The sequence below is a fragment of the Nuphar pumila genome, chromosome 6 (genome assembly GCF_984573655.1).
Source record: "Nuphar pumila chromosome 6, dmNupPumi1.hap1.1, whole genome shotgun sequence".
In the NCBI taxonomy this organism is placed as follows: Eukaryota; Viridiplantae; Streptophyta; class Magnoliopsida; order Nymphaeales; family Nymphaeaceae; genus Nuphar; species Nuphar pumila.
Window position 1 is genome coordinate 104361280 of NC_143254.1, and position 22447 is coordinate 104383726.

Consider the following 22447-nt stretch of genomic DNA (forward strand, 5'->3'; position numbering starts at 1 on the left):
ATCAATAAAACATTTTTTATTCATTTATAATTTTAGATATTTTTTTATAGTTTTTTAAGTTTTAAACTTTTTTTTGAGGCTTACGCTTTACGCCTCGAGGCTTACGCCTCGCCTCAGATTTTGGTGGAGCGCCTCGCTGTGCCTCAAGGCTTTTTCACAACATTGGTCCCTATGAAAATAGAAAAGGACAAAAAGAACAAAATAAAGTAAAAGTACTAATGTGACAACCTATTATAAGGACTGAAATGATCAAAATACCTCTAATGGGTATTTACCTATTACATCATTATATATATAGGTAGCTTAAAAATGCATGAAGTGTGAAGCGTTTAGGATGAATCAAGGAAGCGAAAACGGGAAGCGTCAAGGAAGCGAAAGTGAAAAAGAAGTATAACTGAAAGAAGCAACACTAAAGTAGATAAATATATAAAAATTAACAAAAGACCTACATATTCACTCTATTCTATACTCATTACTCTAAAATATTCAAACAATCAACATTAATTTATTTACCCGATCATATAGATTATGGACAAATAAACATTAAAACTATAAAAACATCAAGAAAATGGTTCATAATCCATTCCATTCATTCACATAATCATGATATAAGCAAGAAAAACATAGGGTGCTTAAGTAAAAAATAAAATAAAAATAAAATATTTAGCAAGTTTTAAGTATCTATTATGAACTATGTCACAAAAAACTTGGGTGCGGGGGTGTGACACTTTCAAAAAACTTGGGTGCGGGGGTGAGACACTTTCAAAGAACTTGGATGCGGGGGGTGCGGCAAAAATATAAAAATTATATATATAAAGTCCAAAAGTTGGACATAAATGACCTTGGGTGCGTTGATTGCACCCAGGGTCAGGTTGACCGCACCGGGTGCCGCACCCACACCCACACCCGACGCAGGTGCGGCACCTAGTTGGCCGAGTCCCTGTGACATAGATTATGAATAAGTTGTAAGTTTCTTAGTTAAATAACACATGCAAGGGTGTTTTTTCTATTAATGCATGTTTGAAACTTTGGGAAAATGTAGAGGTGACAAACTCAAAAGGTCATCATTATTAACATTGAAGGCCACCTGAACCACCACTGTTTTGGGGACTTCTCTTGAAAAACCCATATGTTGATTCTGTTGGGAGGGGCAGTGGGCAACAATAGACAATAAAGAGAGGTCTCGTGGGTGGTGAGTCCGTCCATCTCTCTTCCTCTTCTACATTTACGTGAGAGACCATCCATCTCTCTTCCACTTGATTTAAATTTACAATTTCCAAACCCTCATTTTCCTTTTCCATAACCTAAAGAGGATGCAGCTGCAAAAAGCTTGGTAAATCACATAGTTAGGCGTTACCAACTCATGCAACAGTCTTCAACTTACCTTTGCTTCAACCAATTTTGCCTTTGCTCGATTGCCGATGATTTTCATTGTAAGAAATAGTAATGGGATTGGGGAGGAGGAAATAGATGAAAGGCCGAAGGGACAATAGGTTTTGGTCTTTTCGTCAACCTTAAGAATTTGTAAAACAAGAAAATAGTACCCTTTTCCAAAAATATCTTTAAAACGAAAAGAAAATTGGTAAATAAAAGTGAAACACACTTCCTAAGCATGAAGCACGTTTCTCTTTAATCGAAAACACCATTCTTTTTTTAGAGAGGTGCACTTCTCTATTTAGAAAAACACATTTTCCCATGTTAGAGAAGCTCGATTCCTGAAATTAGGAAATGTGTTTCATGTCGCTTCCCCTACTTCTGGGGAAGCAACATATTTTGTGCTTCCGAAGCGTGCTTCCTAGGTCTCTTGAGCGCTTTTGGTAACTATGCAGGGGTTCCTTTGGACCCTCGAAGCACCCTTGTTGACATGATGCAGGTGTGGCAGCCAACAAGGCTAGGTACGGGTCAACAGTGTCCATTGTAATTAACCTTGCATCCATCCATTTTCATCAAATTTTGGACTTGGTCAAAGGTGACAAAGTCCAAAATTGTCCAAGTTTAAAACAACTTAAAAACCTAAAAAACATATAATTGCCTAATTGTAAATTCATTCTAGAAAATCTATATACACAAACATGTACATGCACATATAGATTCATACCATGGTTGCGAGTTGAGGAAGCGAGAGCAGAAAGCGATACGGGAAGCGAGGCACTTTCAAAATTTTAGGAAGCGAGAAGCGTGGGACGACTTAGGAGCGAATCATGAAGCATCTCAGAAGTGACCTAGGAAGCGAAAAAAGAGAAAAAAATAAATAAAATAAAAACACAAACAAAAATAAAAATACAAAAAATGAAAAAAATAGAGGAAGTGAGGGGGAAGCACGCTTTTCATAAAAGGGAAACACACTTCCCAAAAAAAAGCGTGCTTCCTCAGTTACCTAGGCGTTTTTGGTAACTCTGATTCATACACATGCACACACAAACACATACATAAATATATAAAATAAATAAATAAATAAGTATATATCATGGTTGTACGTATCGTACCACATTGTACGATACAATACAATTCATATCGTTACTTTTGGATTTTGCGATATGATACACACTTGTATCGCGATACGAGTGTGTATCATACCCGTATCGAGTGTATCGTACGATACACCCATGCATCGTGTTGTATCATACGATACAGTATTGGCACACTTAAAAAAGGCTAAAAATTGTCTTTTTTTCATTTTGGGTTTAAAAGGCCTCTTGAGGGCCGAGTTCTCCATATGTCTAGAGCCTATTAGAAGGTAACTCATGCACCCTAGGTTCCTTGAGATTGATTTGAGGGCCGATTCATGTGCAAAGGGGAGGGCTTTTGCGATTTTATCAAGAGTGCATTTTCACCATTTTTTCACTCAAAAAAGTAGGTTATGATACAAAATCCTTATTCTTGGCTTTTTATTGAGTGTTTTGGGAAAAAGTGTGTTTGGTGCTTCTTATTGAGTTTTTTAATTGGTTATGTTTTATTTTAGATCCTTCGATGTCATCTTCACGTTCATGTCATAGAGATGATCCTGCATGACAATACAACAAAAACATTGATGATGTACCACAACTAGGGTCACCATTGAATTTGAAATGTTTGTTTTTGTGGTGCTATTATTAGAGGTGGGCTGCATAGATTTAAACCACATATTGCAGGTCTTCGTCAAAATTACGTCCGTGTGATTCTTCATCAATTCCTGCCACTTTTCGTGCTGATGTACCACGACTAGTGCCTACTAGGCACCGACTAGGTACAACAAACAGTCCTTCTGCGGACATTAGCATTAGCGCTAGTAAGGTTAACAAATATCCCACCCTCTTTATTAAAAAAAGTTTCAAATTCCTCTCCTTTTCAAAATTTCATTTGACCCCTTACCATTTAATATTTTTTTCTATTCAGGGGATTTTGTTTTCAAATTTCTAATATGGATCCTAATGGAGAGTCACATCTGATCCATTTCCAAACTCTCGCTCTCTCTCTATATATATATGTGTGTGTCCTTGTATACTCACTTTTTGAAATTGTTGTGTCATACCCTCTTTAACCGTACCGGTAGGGGTTACTGAATATGGCCATTTTTATGAAGTTTTCAATGTGACTAGTATATAATGGGACACAACATGGGGGTTAAAATAGAGTATCCGTGCAACATAAGCTAACTTTAAATTTTAAAATAAAGGGTTTAAAGCTAGATTAACCCTATGTATATGTATGCACACATGTGTGTGGATATGCATGTGAGCGTGTGCCTCTGAATACTTTATTTTCGTTATAAAAGATTTAAAACTGAAGTCCTTTTTTTAGTGTCTAATTGTTTGGATTAGAGGTAGCTAGGTGGTTTTGGGAATGTAATGTATAAAGAGATAAACAAAAGAAACTGAGGTTCCTAGAAAATAGTTTATTGAAAGTTGAAAATCTGATATGAAATTTAAACTAAATTCATGCAAATAAGTATCAGTTATCAATTAATATAAGAAAATTAGCAGACAGACAAGGTATTAAGAAAACAAAAGAAGTGAAACTGAGGGTTTAAACCCTCTCAAAAACTCTCCTAAACAATCCTCATTGGGCTTATTTATGGCAAAACACTGATCTTCTCATGACATATTGGCACGTACCTGGTCTAGTTCAAGCCTAAAAAGATATTGACTTCTGAAGGCAACTAGATCTGAATTTTCAATTCATTTTGAGTATTTGGCTCCCATTGTGTGTCAATCAAATTCATGTGTGGTTTGAAAAATTGTTGTTGATCTTCCTAAGTTCATCAGAGTTTTGGACAACAGTTTTAGTTTGAGAACCATGAAGGTATTTATAGAGATACAAAGATTATGGAGCTACACATAACTTGTCGGATTTCAATGCAAAGCTTAATGTTTTAAAATAAATTGAAAGAAGTGCAAGTGAAGAACAAATTGTGTATAAATGGTGCAAAATGGGAGCTAGATGTTCATTCAGTATTGAAGATCCAGGTCTAGCTACCTTATCAAGTGGACATTTTTTTGGATCTAGATTCACCAACCTTATTAAGCTATCACCTTTGTTTTTTTTAAAGACTTGAATTAGACATCATCTTATACCTATATTTGATGGGAGGATTTAAATTTTGCTATAGACCCTATGAAAACTTTGTAGGAGAGAATTTGGGAGATTAAACCCCTATTTTATTTTGTTTTTTCTTGATTCTTGTTTTCTTAGTTCAATTGATAATTGAAACTGATTTAATTTATTTAGTTTACATTTTGGTATTGAATATGCAATTTTCATGAATTTCTTCCTGCAACAGTGAGAAGAGGGGGTGGGGGCGGGGGGAAGGGTGTTAAGCAACTCTTTTAACACTTTAACTTAACACTAGCAATGTGCAGTGTTGATCTTATCCTAATGCAGTTTTCGTATTGCCAAAGATAACTCGGTTATGACTGTGCAATTCTATACTCAGCTATTTGACACTTATTAAGGGGAAGTCAACTATTCAATGATTCATCACAAATTGATATGGGGAAGTGTCCTCAATTTAGCCATACTTCTGGTACCTTATCTTTTCAAGGGAATCCTTTAGGAGCCAAAAACTTGAATGAATTGATTCACATCCCAAAACTGAGTCGTGCTGAAACTTGGGTGTGCTTTGCCAAGACAAAAGTTCATTGGACAAGTAGGGTGAATATAGGGGGTGTGCGTTTTTTTGTAGAAAGGAAAAAGTATTATTGGTAAAAATATGTCAGCGACAAGCGGTCACCTACAAAACACTCCAAAGACCCACTAAACAGCTTACAGTTTTGACCCAATCCTATTACACCAATCCAAGAGATGTTACAATTTGTCCATTTAATTAACATCTCTTTGAATCAAGTAATTAACATAAGCGTGGTTAAAACAACTCCCTTTGAAGATTGTTGGTTTCATTTAAGCCATGAAATCCACCTTGTTGAAAACAGCCTCCACTTCTAGATGAAATGCCATCTCTTAATTCTCAGGATTGTGGGGCCCAAAATAAAGTCCTTTAATGCAAATTTCAGTAGTCAGGAGTCAGGACAAAAGTTAAATAGGACCAGCAGCCAAAGACAGTCCTTGGAAGAAAAGACAACCAAAATAGTGGATCATCGACTCAACATATGATTTGTAAAGATAATAAAAGCTTGCCAACTGAAATCCCTTCTTCTTCATATTGATCTGTCTATTTACTCTGTTCAAAAATATTAATAACGCAAATATCTTGGCCCTAGGTGGAGGGCTGAAACTCCAAACAGTTTATTTAGGAGAAAGATCCACCCCGGCCCGCCCGACAGAATGAGGAAGTGGAGAAGCAGCCAAAAGTCTTTCCCCTCCATGTAATAGAATCCACATCCTTATTTGGCTGCCGATTAGAAAGTAATTCCATAAGTTTAAACCAGTCCACCACTTTAAGATCTTTAAAGTCTTACCTAAATTGAATAGCCCAACCCTTCCCTTGTCCAATTGGCAGGTGACAAGCATGTTTTATACTTAGTCATGCGATATAATTGAGGGAATGAATCACCCACTGGAGATCAGCACACTATATATCTTTCCATGGCTGAATTAGACTGCGATTACCCAACTGCACCTCCAACATAGACGTTAAATCCTTGAGGGCTTGGAGCTGGTCCTTCCATATCAGAGAGCTTCTTTTTTATTTATTTGAATGTTTCCATCTCCAAGACTTAAGGTGAACATTGTATTTGGGTCAAATAATCCCAATCCAAGGCTTTCTTGGGAATACACCTGTCATCATTTGGCTGATAAGGCTCTATTATATAACGGTAAAGTTTCTAATTTCCGGATCTCCATGCTCAATGGGCTGATTGACAACTTTCTAGCCACCAAATTACCTCCTTTGTCTCCCAACTTCCATCTACAAATAAACTCCTTCATAAGCCTGGAAATCCTCTTTCCTACTTTCTATGAGATTTGAAAATAACAAGCAGGGTAACCCTTTTGGCAAGCAAGCAGTAGGTAATGAGATGTATATGATTGAATTCTAGCCACGATGTGGTCATATAACTCGGTTGGATCAACTTATGACTCAGCCGAGTCATGTATATATTAGAGTTATCGGAAGCGCCTAGGTAAGTGGGGAAGTGCACTTCCCCGAAGCGCGAAACGTTGCGCTTCCGAAACACACGGGGAAGCGCGCTTCCCTTTTATGGGAAGCACGCTTCTCTTTTATGGGAATGCTTCCCCCATTTTATCAAATTTTTTTGTATTATTTATTTATTTTTTTCGCTTCCCCCTCGCTTCCTAGGGCGCTTCCAGTTCGCTTTCGAGACGATTCCCAATTCGCTCATAAGTGGTCCCACGATTCCCGCTTCCTAAAATTTTGAAAGTGCCTCGCTTCCCGCTCCCGCTTCCTCATCTGGCAACCGTGGTATATATACATTATTTATTTGTTAACTTATATATTGTATGAGTTACAATGTATATATGCAAGTATACTTATGTAACTGTATATCATATATATTTATATTTGTAATCACCTATATACCTATTTTATTCAATACATTAAGAAGTTAACATGATTCAGCCGAGTCACCGAGTTGACTCACCGAGTCGAGTCTCTAGGTTTTGAAACATTATTTATAGGTGGGAGTAGGTGTTCTTGGAGCACCCTATCATTACTCTCTCTCTCTCTCTATATATATGTGTGTGTGTGTGTGTGTGTGTGTGGAGAGAGAGAGTACCATTGAACACCCAATGTGTTCGATCAAAGTCAAACTTGTATGCGTCAGCAGCGCATTACTTTTTTGTGCACTTAAAACACCTTTAGCAGTTGTCGCAATTGCTGCTAAACACTCCCAAAATGATGCGCAACGCGCGGGTAGGCAGCCGAACGTCACTGGACGTTTCAAGGGTTCGATCTTACCCCTTTTCGCGCTTGTGTGTATACGAAGAAATTATAAACAAATTACATGTAAAACTATAACCATTAGAAATGTGCTGGTGCACTGCACCAAATACACACACACACAGATATATATATATATATATATATATATATATATATATATATATATATATATATATATAGAGAGAGAGAGAGAGAGAGAGAGAGAGAGAGAGAGAGAGAGAGAGTTTTCTTGGCAAGTACATATGAAAGATGGGAGGGTTGGACTTTAGAGGCATATGATGAGTATAGATAGAAGATGAACAGAGGTAGAGATAATTTCTAAATGCGGAGTAGCCTCGGGTTGTGGGTGGAAAATGTATAAAGTAAAAAAGGAGATTGTTTTTAGGGGTATTTTAGTATTTTGGGGGAGGGGGCTTGGACCCCTATAAGTAATGTGGTCCAACCTACATAAGTTATAATAATTTTTTTTTTCAAAATTCTTGCGGGGGTGGGGGGTGTTGGCCTTTTCCAATAAATCTCGAGAAAATCTTGGGATTTAAAAAAAAAATTGAAAAAAAGGAAAAAATAAGAAAAATTAGGAAAAAACCATTCTTTCCTTCCCTTATTTCTCCCCCTCTTTCCTTCCCTTCCTTCCCTTATTTCTTTCCCTTCCTCTTTTTCCTTTCCTTTCCCTCTTTCTTTCTTTCTTTCTTCCTTTCCCATCCTCTTTTTCCTTTCCTCTCTTCCTTCCCTTCTTCTCTTCCTTCCTTTTTTCTTCCCCTATCGCAAGGCAGCCACCGAGACCCCCCTTCTATCGAGAGTCACGACCCAAGGTACCCTTTACATTAAAAGTTAAAACCCTAAGGGGTCTTTTAAAAAACTGATACCAAAATTACCCTTTAAAAAAACTACTAACGACATGTATATCCTTTTCTAAAATCCCTAAATACCCTTACACTAACACTTTTGAAAAAACTCCCAAAATGTCCCTATCATGAACTTGGAGTTTGCGATATATTCACGATATATATGAATTGTCAATATTTTCAAAATATCATAACATTTTACCTCTAATATCGTTTTTTCATTTTTACAACGTTAATTTTGTGATATTTTCAATATATATATATATATATATATATAGAGAGAGAGAGAGAGAGAGAGAGAGAGAGAGAGAGAGAAAGAGAGAGAGAAATCATCTACAAATATCACATAATAGGAGAACCCTCTTTTTGAAATAACAGGTGCCGGTCCCCAAACATCCAAATGAATGAGTTCAAAAGGTTTGGTAGTAAACATGAATCTTTGATAATATGACAAACTTCTCATTTTTCCAAGTGTGCAATCATTACAAACAAATTTTTCCTTACATAAATGTTTGGCAAAAGGAAGATACAAAATTTTTGTGACATTAGGGTGACCAAATCGTTTGTGCCATACATTAATGTCTTTGTGATGCATCACATTACAAAAAAAATCTTTTGAAATTTAAAGAAAGTCCACATAATAGAGATCTCATTTTCTAAAGCCTTTTTCTAATCAATTTCCTGGACCGACGATTCTGTATCCAACATTTATCATATGAGAATTTTACATCACATCTATGATCCGAGAGTTGAGAGACAAAAAGTAAGTTTAAATTTAGCTTTGGAATAAATCTGATTTTCGGAATAAAAAACCCTTTTTCTTCAAAATTTCCAGAGAAGTGCCATCCGCAGTTGAAACAAAAGATGGTGATGAATGTTTTAGAAAATCGGATAAAGAACATATGTTGGGGGACATATGAAAGGAGACACCTGAATCTAAGAGCCAAGAAGTCTTACCAGGACAAGGAGAGGTGGACGTAGTTGCTCTAGAAACAACTCCCTTAAGAAGCGGTTGAAGTGCTTCCGCGATTTGATGAAGAGACAGAGGCCCATTTGAGGAATTCTTCTTTTTTGAGAAGTGGTGGCCATAGCAAGCAACTTCTTCCAATTAGGGCAAACAAGTTTGATGTGCCCTGGTTCCTTACAAAGATGGCACACAAGTTTGCTGTAGTCCCTTTTTCCTCCTTGACCACTTGATCCTTGATTTTAATTTTTGAAGTGAGGAGGCTTATAAGCTCGTACATTGTTTTCTGGTCTTGAAACAACATTAATGGCATCACTTTCTTCATTAAATGAAGTTGTAAGAACACTCAAGTTGTTTTTGCTAGAATTCATACGAGTTTTCAATACATGCACATGTCCATGCATTCACATGTGTAGAAAGAAAAACTAAATCTTTAACACATGTAAACCAGGGGATAAAATGAACACTTTTCATATGAGAATCTGGATATAGCCATATGTAATTTGCTGAGTCAATGAACTTGAAAACAATTTTGCAAACCTAATCATCATCTAAGCATTAAGCATTGATCTTAACTGTGCTTAAAAAAATCAGTTTTATAAGCATTAATCAAGTTATTCAAACTATATCCATCATGAACCCAATTAAAGAACATAAAACACAGATTAGGGTATATATATACCAGCATAAATCTTGATCATAACAAACAGAAATAAATCTCGATCATAACCCAATATGAGTCCGTTTTTGAATAAAAACCCCATACACAAAATTTTTATGTGTAAAGAACCGAAAACACCCATATAAAAAAAGATCTATGAATCCTCATCCATGTAATCTAGATTGAATACATAGAATCACTCTTTAACCATGGATTTGCACTAAATATTGCATGAAAATCGAATCGGTATTCGATTTCTCATGTGATTCAAAAGAAAGAACTCGTACCTCAGAATCGACGCTTGGAAAAAGCTCAGGGTTGCCGATGGCGAGGAACGACTCAAGCGGGGGTCGTCGGGGTGTCTGCCGAACATGGGGGATGAGAAGGTGAGGTGACTGGTGTGCAGGTGCGTATCTGAGTGCACGTGTGTAGGACACTTTAGTGTCCTGCTATTGGCACAACCTTTCACAATAAGTGTTTATTTTCTAATGACTTGGCAAAACTATCAACCCAGGCAGAAGCTATTCAAGAACCCATAGAGGTAATGGTGTCACACAGATATTACTGAAAATCACATGTCTGAGTACAATTTATACTAAGAAAGCATAGGAGTCCTAACTAAAAATCACAACCAACCTTCTTCAAATTATAAGGAAAAAGCCTCTTAGATCACATCATATATAATTAGCGTCGATATTGAGAGAGCATATGAAAAGGAAGACCCAGCTCCTTGAGCAAATTCAGAGTAACGAGTTGTGAATGATCACACCGGAATCACAGGTCAGACTTTATTCAGATACCCTTTTTTTTTGCATCTATTTGTAAGAGTTAAATTTCAACCGTATTAACATAACATTTCAGCCATTTAGATCAAAGGATCTACACAGAGTTTAAGCATGTAGAGACACTTATATGTCAGATGAAAATCAAGGCTTTATCAGATGAAGCCAAAATTTTTACACAAAAGAAAACATAAACATTTCTACCTATGAGATCCAGCCTCACAACCAACGATATCTCATTATTTGAAATTTGGGGATCCTTTTTGCTGAATATAGTGTGTGAGACCAAAGCATGGCATTCACCATTGGACCAACTCCATCAGGAACTGTTGTGGTTGTCGAGGCAACCAAACTGGCCTTGTAGAGAAGATGTTTCCATTTTTTTTTATACTCCCTGACTGTCAGAATCCCCAAATCGATAGATTTGCCCTCTCAACAGCATACTGAAACCCCCCATTCTTAAGGGTCAAAATCCCCCAAATCTGTCTTAATTAGAAACCCGAAACTCTCACAGACAACACAAAGCGATTTGGGATTCTCATCAAACAAAATCCTATATATATATATATATATATATATATATATATATATATATATATATATATATATATATATATATATAGGGTTCCTAGCAGTCGGAATCCCCAAATCTGCCCATTTGGGGTTTCTGACAACCCCTGAAATACCTCTATGCCTCGAAAAAACTGAAAACCCCCAAATCATAGATTTGGGGGTTTTTTCAGTAGCCTCCATCCATGATGAAATTCGAGGCACGAGCATAAGGTTTGGGCTACCCCGGTAATCTGAACCCCTAATTCGACTGATTTGGGGTTTCAGACAATCCACACCCCATACGAGACCCATGCTATACTCGAAAGAGAAAGTACAGGGTTCCTACCTTTTTCAGCGAAAGGAGGAGGTGATTGCCGCAGGTGGAAGGTCGCCGACTTCGATGATGGTGATGGTGGCTGCTGCCGCGAAGGGTTCGAGAGGGAGGGAGAAAAGATGGGAGAGAACGAGAGGGAGAACGAGGAGATGAGAGGAGAGTGGGAGAAAGAGGGTTTGAGGACCCCCTTTTGTAGGAGGGTGCCCGAAAAGGGAGGAGCCTCCTCTCGGCGGTTGCACGCACCCCAACCTAATCTCGCATAGCATTATGGTTTTGAACCCTAACGCCTTCCCCCATCTTTCCATTATCGAGTTCAGCCATGTAGCGGCTGAACCCTTTAACATTTTGTTTTTTTTTTCGTACCTTACGTATGCGGGGCACGGTCTGGGTTCGGGTTTGAGACCCAAGAACCAACCTCTAGTTGGGTCCGCGCCTCACCCATACGATGTGGATCCACAATTTGGATCCGGATGGATCCAACAGTGGATCCTAGAGTTATATATATATTTCCTATGTTTATTATTATTATTTTATATATATATATATAATATTATTATATTTATTTTTTTCTAATAGGTTTTCATGACACTATACATACATACCCTTTTATGGATCCTGGATCCGAAATACACATCCCAGACCCATTCTGCATATTTCGGATTATTTTATTTTATAAACAAAAGTAATTAGCAAAAAATTATGGTTATTACATCCTTTTCCCCTAAAAAGAATTTCGTCCTTGAAATTAGAATGTGCCGAATAGGTGTAGGTATACATTTAAAATATGAAAAGTTATCATAATTCTATACTTTGATCAATCCTACTAGACAAATACATTCATATAGTCACACCAAGATTTTTTAATTCATAGCAAAAGATAATTAAACCATGAATGCAATCAATCATAAGAAATTCACATAGTTTAAATAAAAGTATTAAATAGCCTTACCAGTGAAGGATACTGCTCTGGAGTACGTGGCACGACTTACTGACGCTTGAGGACATGGCTTACTTGCCAAAATTTAAAAACTTAATACTAAAAAGGATGATAAAAGTGTAAGATATTGTGGTGGCTCTGATACTAAACCTATAACGACCCCAACTCATACCTCTTGAAAAATGCGGATTTTTTTTAAGAGTTGCGAAAATCTTTCCAGAGACCTGGGGTCCTTACAATTCCAATTTCAGCTGGATAACCACACACCACAAATGAACTTACATTTATCATCCATAAGGAAACAAACCAAACTCTTTATTAACGAATCAATAACAGTTTCATACTTAAGTCAAGAGTGAAATAACAACTGCAGGAAAATAAAAATAACTAAAATAAACAAAAAGTAGAGCCACTCTGTCCGTAGGTGAAGCAAAGGTGACCCTCGTATACTCTCAGAAACTAGTTGACTTCACTGATCACCTGCGGCTGCGAAAAACCATAAAAGTAGGTTGTCAGAACCGAAATTCTGACCACAAGTACGTTTAATAAAACAAGTGAGCTAAAGAATACAGATAAGATTTCATGCAATAATTTAGAGGAATGCAATTATGACAATTTCATAATACAATTAAACATTCATGCAACAATGGACAATTTCTAGGCATGAAGAATCATTAAGCAATAGCAGAGATCACAATTTAAGTAATCAAGACATTTAACATGCATTAAAATCTAAACATTATGCATCCACCAACATGTAGTAATCAAGGGAACAAGTAAAATATGCATGTTCTAATGCATAGCAGGAATATGCATGATTTATGTACAATGCATGAACATTTTATTATCTTTCGTTAAAGTTTTTCTTTCCATATGCATGCCCTATTAAATGCATATAATTTAAGTTCTTTTTAATTACCATTGCCCGCAGATACACCCAACGGGTAAAATCCCCGATGTCAAGTTAGGTTCTTAGAGTAATTTAACATACAATTTATATTTTATACTGGGTTCCAAACTTAGCCCACGACCGATATCAGGAAACAACACCATCCATCGAAACATTAGAAAATATCTAATATCGGGGACACCTAGAACATTAGCATCCATAAGTATCGCTTTTCTTGGTATACAAAAACAACGACAGTTGTGTCAAACACATCACTCCTAGGCAAAGTGGCAGACTCTCCCTAAAACCTCTCCAGGAGAAGAACCTCAATATCGGGTTCAAGGAAAAGAACAACACACACATAGTTTTTGTATCCTCACAATTTTCCCAAACTGCAACATCTAAGATTCCCATACTAAATAAGGGACATACATGAAACATTAATTACACCGTTTTTTACTTTCTTTTATCTTGTTATTAATTCATCTCTTTTACATTTACAATCAATATGCAGAATTAATAACATAAGCTTGCAAATCAGCATGTCAAGCTCTTCACGGGACCACCGCCCGTGGCAACACGGAACAGTGAAGTAAAATAGCAATATCACATTTGATTTTTTTTGCAATGCATCACAATAACTAAAATAAAGAGCAACTTGTTCTCAAGGCTCACCCAACCCCTGATAATCCAATTGACCATCAATGCATTCATAAGCAAAAATCATCATTCGCATGCCAATATGCCAATTGGGACAAGTGAACAACACATGCATTTATGTACATGCGAAACACGCATCAATGCATGTATGCATATGCATTTGAAACAAATTTCATATAGTATGATGCTTAAGCATGTCATGTAAAGTCAAAACATATAAATAATTCAAAATCTTGACATGTCTCGAGAACCAAAATACATGCACACCACACCCCACACCTTCTGGAAATTTATATACACATTCAGAAATGCAAACATGTATCATGTGTATGCCACAAAAATATTCATAAGTATGTCTTTGTTCAATTCGGATGCATACTCAAGTCAAATGCATATTTTTATTCATGAACCAGTTTCAATTAAAATATGTGAACACGCACGCCATGAGGTACGTGCCAAAATACATCAATTCCATGTATGCACATGCATATGCAAGTAACTCTGCACTAATGTCTTCATCAAGCATAACATGTCGATTCTAAGCACAAGAGAAATATCATTCTTTCCTTGATTCACCTCTAGCAAAACATGCATACAAGTATATAAGCATGCGAGTGCAATAACAATAAACTTTCATGATCCATGTTTTCAATACATGCACATGTCCATACATTCACATGCGTAGAAAGAAAAACTAAACCTTTAACACATGTAAACCAGAGGATAAAACGAACACTTTTCATATGAGAATTTGTATATAGCCATATGCAATTTGCTGAGTCAATGAACTTGAAAACAATTTTGCAAACCTAATCATCACCTAAGCATTGATCTTAACTGTGCCTAAAAAAAAACAGTTTTATAAGCATTAATCAAGTCATTCAAACTATATCTATCATGAACCCAATTCAAGAACAAAAAACGCAGATTAGGGTATATATATACAAGCATAAATCTTGATCATAACAAACAGAAATAAATATCGATCATAACCCAATATGAGTCCATTTTTGAATAAAAACCCAATACACAGATTTTTTATGTGTAAAGAATCGAAAACACCCATATAAAAGAGGATCTATGAATCTTCATCCATGTAATCTAGATTGAATACATAGAATCACTCTTTAACCATGGATTTGCACTAAATATTGCATGAAAATCGAATCGGTATTCGATTTCTCATATGATCCAAAACAAAGAACCCGTACCTCAGAATCGACACTTGGGAAAAGCTCAGGGTTGCCGATGGCGAGGAACGGCTCAAGCGGGGTTCGTCGGGGTGCCTGCCGAACATGCGGATGAGAAGGTGAGGTGACTGGTGTGCAGGTGCGTATCTGAGTGCACATGTGTAGGACACTTTAGTTTCCTGATATTGGCACAGCCTTTCACAATAAATGTTTATTTTCTAATGACTTGGCAAGACTGTCAACCCAGGCAGGAGCTATTCAAGAACCCATAGAGGTAATGGTGTCACACAGATATTACTGAAAATCACATGTCTGAGTACGATTTATACTGAGAAAGCATAGGAGTCCTAACTAAAAATCACAACCAACCTTCTTCAAATTATAAGGAAAAAGCCTCTTAGATCGCAGCATATCTAATTAGAGTCGATATTGAGAGAGCATATGAAAAGGAAGACCCAACTCCTTGAGCAAATCCGGAGTAACGAGGCAGTTAGAAAATATGATGTGAATAAACCACTATATCAGTAAATTGTGAATGATCACACCGGAATCACAGGTCAGACTTTATTCAGATACCTTTTTTTTTGCATCTGTTTGTAACAGTTAAATTTCAACCGTATTAACATAACATTTCAGCCATTTAGATCAAAGGATCCACACAAAATTTAAGCATGTAGAGACACTTATATGTCAGATGAAAATCAAGGCTTTATCAGATGAAGCCAAAATTTTACACAAAAGAAAACATAAGCATTTCTACCTATGAGATCCTGCCTCACAACCAACGATATCTCATTATTTGAAATTTGGGGATCCTTTTTGTTGAATATAGTGTGTGAGACCAAAGCATGACATTCACCATTGGACCAACTCCACTAGGAACTGTTGTGGTTGCCGAGGCAACCAAACTGGCCTTGTAGAGAAGATGTTTTCAATTTTTTTTATACTCCCTGGCAGCCGGAATCCCCAAATCGATAGATTTGGGGTGTCTGACAACTCTCTCAACCCCAGCTTCTCAATAGCATACTGAAACCTCCCATTCTTAAGGGTCAAAATCCTTCAAATCTGCCTTAATTAGAAACCCAAAACTCTCACACACAACACAAATCAAAACCCCCCTTATGTTCTTCATTGGGCGATTTGGGATTCTCATCAAACGAAATCCTATATATATAGGGGTCCTGGCAATCGGAATCCCCAAATCTGCCGATTTGGGGTTTCCGACAACCTCTGGAATACCCCTATGCCTCGAAAAAACTGAAAACCCCCAAATCATAGATTTGGGGTTTTTCAGTAGCCTCGATCCATGATGAAATCCGAGGCACGGGCATAAGGTTTGGGCTACCCCGGTAATCTGAACCCCCAATTCGACCGATTTGGGTTTTTAGACAACCCACACCCCATACGACACCCATGCTATACCCAAAAGAGAAAGTACAGAGTTCCTACCTTTTTCGGCAAGAGGAGGAAGAGGTGACTGCCGTGGGTGGAAGGTCGCCGGCTTCGGTGATGGTGGCTGCCGCCACGAAGGGTTCGAGAGGGTGGGAGAAAAGATGGGAGAGACAGAGAAAAGGAGAACAAGGAGAGGAGAGGAGAGTGGGAAAAAGGGGGTTCGAGGACCCCCTTTTGTAGGAGGGTGCCCGAAAAGGGAGGAGCCTCCTCCCGGCGGCTGCGCGCACCCCAACTTGATTTCGCACAGCGTTAGGGTTTTGAACCCTAATGCCTTCCCCCATCTTTCCATTATCCGGTTCAGCCCTATAATGGCTGAACCCTTTAACATTTCATTTTTTTTCATACCTTACGTATGCGGGGCGCGGTCTGGGTTCGGGTCCGAGACCCGGGAACCAACCTCTAGTTGGGTCCATGCCTCACCCATACGATGTGGATCCTCAAGTTGGATCCGGATGGATCCAACAGTGGATCCTAGAGTTATATATATATATATATATATTTCCTATGTTTATTATTATTATTATTATATATATATAATAATATTATTATTTATTTATTTTTTTCTAATAGGTTTTCATGACACTATACATACATACCCTTTTATGGATTCTGGATCCGAAATACAGATCCCAGGCCCATTTTGCATATTTCGCATTATTTTATTTTATAAACAAAAGTAATTAGCGAAAAATTACGGTTATTACAGTGGTTCAGTGCCACAGTAGAAGTACCCTGTGGGGCAGAACTGGTGGGGGGGGTGGCCTCCCCAAGAATTTTGAGAAAAAGGACTATTACAACTTATATGGGCTGGACCACATTACTTATAGGGGTCCAGACCCCTCCAAAAATATTGAATTACCACTGAAATCAATCCCTTTTGTTTCTATTTTTCACATTTTCCACCTGCAAGCCAAGGTGACTCCACTTTTGGTAATTGTTACCATCTCTTTCCATTTTTCATTTGCACCTACTGTTAAGATAAATGTATCTTTTGTGTTGTACTTACTGAGGTATACTTATCGGTACTTTCTTTGTATTTGTAATTTTTATTTTCTTTTTGTATGTTAGGTATATCTTTGTTGTACCTATTGGGTATTTGGTCTTTAGATTGAGTATACTCAAATTATACTTGTAGGGGTAAAATAGGATTTTTTATTGGTCATTATTTAAATTACTTTTTTTTTATTATTTTTTTGCGTTTATTTTGTTGGTCAACTTGGGATGACAAACTAGCTGTTGGACTAGTCCCAACAGCTAGTTGGAAGAGGTCCAACTAGCCGTTGGATCTCTCCCAACTGGCTGTTGGGCTAGTCTCTCTCTTTTCTTTCCCCTCCTTCCTATAAATATGGGTGGTGTGTGCATTTGTAAGTGTGAGAGTGATGGGTAGTTTAGGTGTGTGTATGAGTGTGTTTGTAGTGAGGATTAAATGTATTTTGTATATTTATTAATAAAATTATTTATTCTCTACTCTTGATTCCTACTTTTGTCTATGTGATGTCTATATTCAAATAGATTGTGCTATGGCATTTGGATTTCATTTACCTAATAGGATTTGGTATAATTTTTACTTTGTTGTATCTTGGGTTCCTGCCACTTCGTGACACCTACCATGTGCCTCTAAAGTCCAACCCTTTCCACCTTTCATCTTTACTTGCCGAGAAAACTCTCTCTCTCTCATATAAAAGTTGGGATTTACATTTTGCTTCTCTTCTTTATAGATTCTCACATTCTTAAATTTTTTTAATTCCTTTAAACTCTATAGAATAAACTACAATCTTTATCCAGTTTTATTTTATTTTATATTTTTAGCTTAATGGGCCCAACGCCCTAACTATTCTCATCCTTTTGGTGTGCCAATTGGGCCCATCCTATTATTTACTATCTCCCATTTTCTCCTCCCTGTTTCAAAAAACGTGATGTGTGTGTGTGTGTGTTTGGTGCAGTACACCTGCACATTTCTAGTGGCTATAGTTTTACATGTAATTTGTTTATAATTTCTTCACATATATATATATATATATACACACACACACACACAAAAGGGTAAGATTGAAACCCTGAAATATCGAGTGATGTTCAGTTGAGTGGCCACGTACCAATTTTGGGAGTCTTTAGCGGCGGCTGCAACCGCCGCTAAAGGTGATCAGCGGCGCATATGAGTTCGACTTTGGTCAAACGAGAGAGAGAGAGAGAGAGTACTTTTATCTTTTATTTATGTATCAATTGCATACCCCAATTACTCATAATCCTATCAGAAAGCCTGTTGCCAACACACCCATATAGTCATGGCGATTCTCCATAGATGGCCTGGGGCATGAAAGGTAATGCCTAGGATATATCATTTGTATGGTGTGTTTCAACATTTCTTGCTTTGTCTTGACATGGATATGGCTGTGCAAGGAGTGAAAATGTTGCTTTACGTGCATATTTTGCCTAGCCATCTTACTAACTTGAATTTGGCTATAGAGGTTTTAATGGTTTGTTTTTCTTTAACATGTCATATTGAATCAAATCTTGTGAAGTTTTCTACCGTACCACCAGCCTGGGACTTTGGCTGTTTCATTTTGTCTTGAAAGCAGGTTCAATGTGGAGCCAATGTTCAGCCTGAGTTCTCATAAGTGGTACCACAGACCTTTAAATGAACTTGTTTCTTTTGTAGGAAACCTAGTCATTGCACCATTGGGGGTATGCAATAGTGTCATGCGGTAGCAATGTAGCATAATGCTCATTCATGAAATTTGGTAGGCCAAATTATTTGGCAGTTTTGTCCTGTGATGCCTTTGACTGATGGTAGAGGATGAGAGGGGCCTCCCATAAATTGGTTCTTCCTGTTCTCAAGAATCAAGTAGAACATTCTTCATTAACTTGTCGGGCATTATTAGTTTTTGCTGATGGTTTTATGGGGTATGCACAGACAAATTATGTCTGTCTCCTGCGTAGGTGATTGTTAGACTCCTTAGGTTCTGAAATCTGTGTGACCACCAGAGCATTGCTGCTCCAACTTACCTAGGGACACTCAACTTATTCTTTTCAGTAGCACCTCTTTTCTAGGTTACATTTGGCCTTCTGCATTTTGAAGATGTCTCGTAACTTATGCAGGGTAGAAAACTATAAATTCAGAAAGTATTTGTGGTACAAGCTATACACATTTATTTTTGTTTTCTAATAATACTTTATGTGACAGACCCTTTCTTTTTTTTCTTGCTGATCTTTTGGGACTATCAGAGTAACGTGCCTTTAGGATAGCTGGTTGTACGTTTATGAGCCAGAGCCAGAGCCAGAGCCAGTATAGAGCTTAGCTAGCGTAAGCACTTAGAGTAAGTAGCAATCCTAATTCCTTGTCGATCTGTAGTCATGGGAATCCTGATTCCAAGACATGAGTATGAGACTATTTAATTGTTCATTTGTTTTTGCAAATTTTGAGATAATAAGAATGTATTTTGTTATTGCTTCATAAGTTTTGCATGTGCATTAAATATCATTTTTAGATCTCTATAAAAACAATTCTACCCATAGCATATACATTCGTTGTCCAAAAGTATCATATAGTAATTAATTTTATGTTGTTTGACTTCGTTGAAGTCTCCTAGATTTGTAATATATGCGAGTATTCCTAAATTGCTGTTTTGAATATTTTGTATTTTTGTTGAGTGTATATTTTGTATGTTACTTTTTTAACTAAGTGATCCAAAAATTTTCTTATAGAATGTCGTAGTTTTTTAATATGATCTTTATTTCTTAAAAAGTTTTCTTCTTAGTTTCATCAATTTTATCGGTACTTCATATATCACTTCCTAAACGATTCCCATACCACTTCCTACTCACTTCCCACTTTTGGATTCCTCTTAAAATTTGAAATGACAGGTCTTAACTATTCCTCTATTCCTTGTTCCCCCTTGTACTTTCTAAATGCTTCATGCTTCATGAACGTGCTCGCTTCATGCATCTCTTCTCACACCTGAGTTGTACAACTATGTTTTAAATTATTCACGACACACCTTGTGTCAAGGAATCACAGTATATTAGTTATCATAATCTAATAAGGGGCATCTCATACTGATTTTCTGTTATGCTGTTAAAGTAACTTGTATGATCTGCAACATGGAAGAAGTTTGATGCTGCTATCCTCAATAAGTTGGCTGAAAGACTGAATGTCTAATTTTTTTCACAGGACAGTTCTTGAGTGTAAATGATCATTGATAAAGGTCCATTTGTTACTTTGTGGGTTCAGAACCTCTGGTTCATCTTTTATTTATTTTTTTGGCATTGAGTTCTGCACGCCTTTAGTGCATCTTTTTCCCCTTATTTTCTGTTTCTGTTTGCTCAACTTGATGCAACCTTTGGATGAGGCACATTTCTTTCTAAAAACATTTAATTGAGCATTCTGTTGGCATTATCCACAAAAATGACTCCTACGTAACTCTCTAATGGCAGTTAAAATTTCAATTATAGAGGTCAAGAAACTTGATTCTACTTTTAAGAATTGCTCAAGACTTGATAAATGTAGCATTTCACAGGCCTTCTAGTGGCCCTCCTTTTTACTTTTTTCTCTTGTCCTTTTTTCCCTTGATTTGTTTATGCAACCCTTTGTGGAAGTTCACAGGTCTTGATGGTCTAAGCAGCTGTCCAATTCCGGGTTGGCATGGATTAGATGCATTCGGTATTTTCCATTTGCTGTTGTGGGTCCATGCTATTGTTGTTGTCCCCATCTATAAACAAATATCACTTGTAAATTTTGGATGGCTGCTATATATTACGGACTCTGTTGCTTGATTATGGATTTTTTTCCGTTTGTGCTTCCTGCAGGCTAGGTCTTTAAATACTAAGCTTTCAGGGATAAAGCGCAAAGCACCTCCATCGCCCACCGCAGCGGCAAACACAGCTGCATCGGTGGAGAGGGAAGTCCCATGGTTAGCTATTCCAAGAAAGAAAACCCAGACATCTCAAGGTGCGTGGACCTGTACCCTGTGTAACGTTAGTTGCACAAGCAGGGATGGCTTGACTGAGCACCATCTGGGCAAAAAGCACAAGGCAAAAGTTGATGAATTGAAACTAAAGAAAGGGGACGGTGCTTTGGACAAGATTGATGAGAAAACTCCACAAAATGATGCAACCAAAACTGCTGGTGTTCCCAACAATGGTCTTGGTTTTACTGCAAAGAACTTTAACCTGAAGAACAAAACAGATAGCAAGAACCAGCTGAAGGGCAACACTGTTCGGTACACACATAAAACCAAGGAAAGAAGGAATGGCAGTTTCAAGGTCTGGTGCGAGCATTGCAGCATTGGGTGTAATAGTGAGAAGATGCTCGACACACATCTTAAAGGAAAGAAGCATGCTGCAAAACTGGAGGAACTCAAGAAATCTAGTGGCGCTAGTGGCAGTGTTAAATCAGTTAATGTGAAAGCGGTAAAGGCAACTGGTGAATCAAAAGCGGTGACGTTAGAGGGGCAAGGGGTTGACGAGGAGAATAAAGTTTAAGAAAGGGTTTTACAACTGAAGGGAGATGATGTACAGGGTGATGAAGTTGTGGAAGAAGCGAATGGTGAGAACCAGGTGCTATAACTCTTCCTGTCAGCCTCCAGTCACTGCAAGGAACAACTCAAAAAAGTGCTGGTTCTGGACATCCTCTATTACGTGCGATGTTTCATTTATGAAAAAACATGTCTTGAAGATTCATGATTAACTTACTGATCCTGCTTCCTATGTCAAGATACTTCTCTCTCTCATATATAATACAAACACAAACACACCACTAAAATATGAGAATTGAAGTATGAACCTAAATTTTCTTGTTTTTTTTCTTTTTATTTAAATCTGACCAGACAGATGTGATCTACATGCA

The 22447-nt window shown here is 37.3% G+C and overlaps 1 protein-coding gene across 2 annotated transcripts in view; it reads left to right on the forward strand.

The window, feature by feature from the left end:
* The window catches only part of LOC149835513 (uncharacterized), a 33288-nt gene extending 10841 nt beyond the window's left edge, over window positions 1-22447 (forward strand). For both annotated transcript variants that reach the window (XM_090008552.1, XM_090008553.1), the window contains exon 3: window positions 21409-22447. In XM_090008552.1, coding sequence (XP_089864678.1) covers window positions 21409-22083 — 675 coding nt within the window. In that variant the 3' untranslated portion in view covers window positions 22084-22447. The remainder of the gene's footprint in view (window positions 1-21408) is intronic.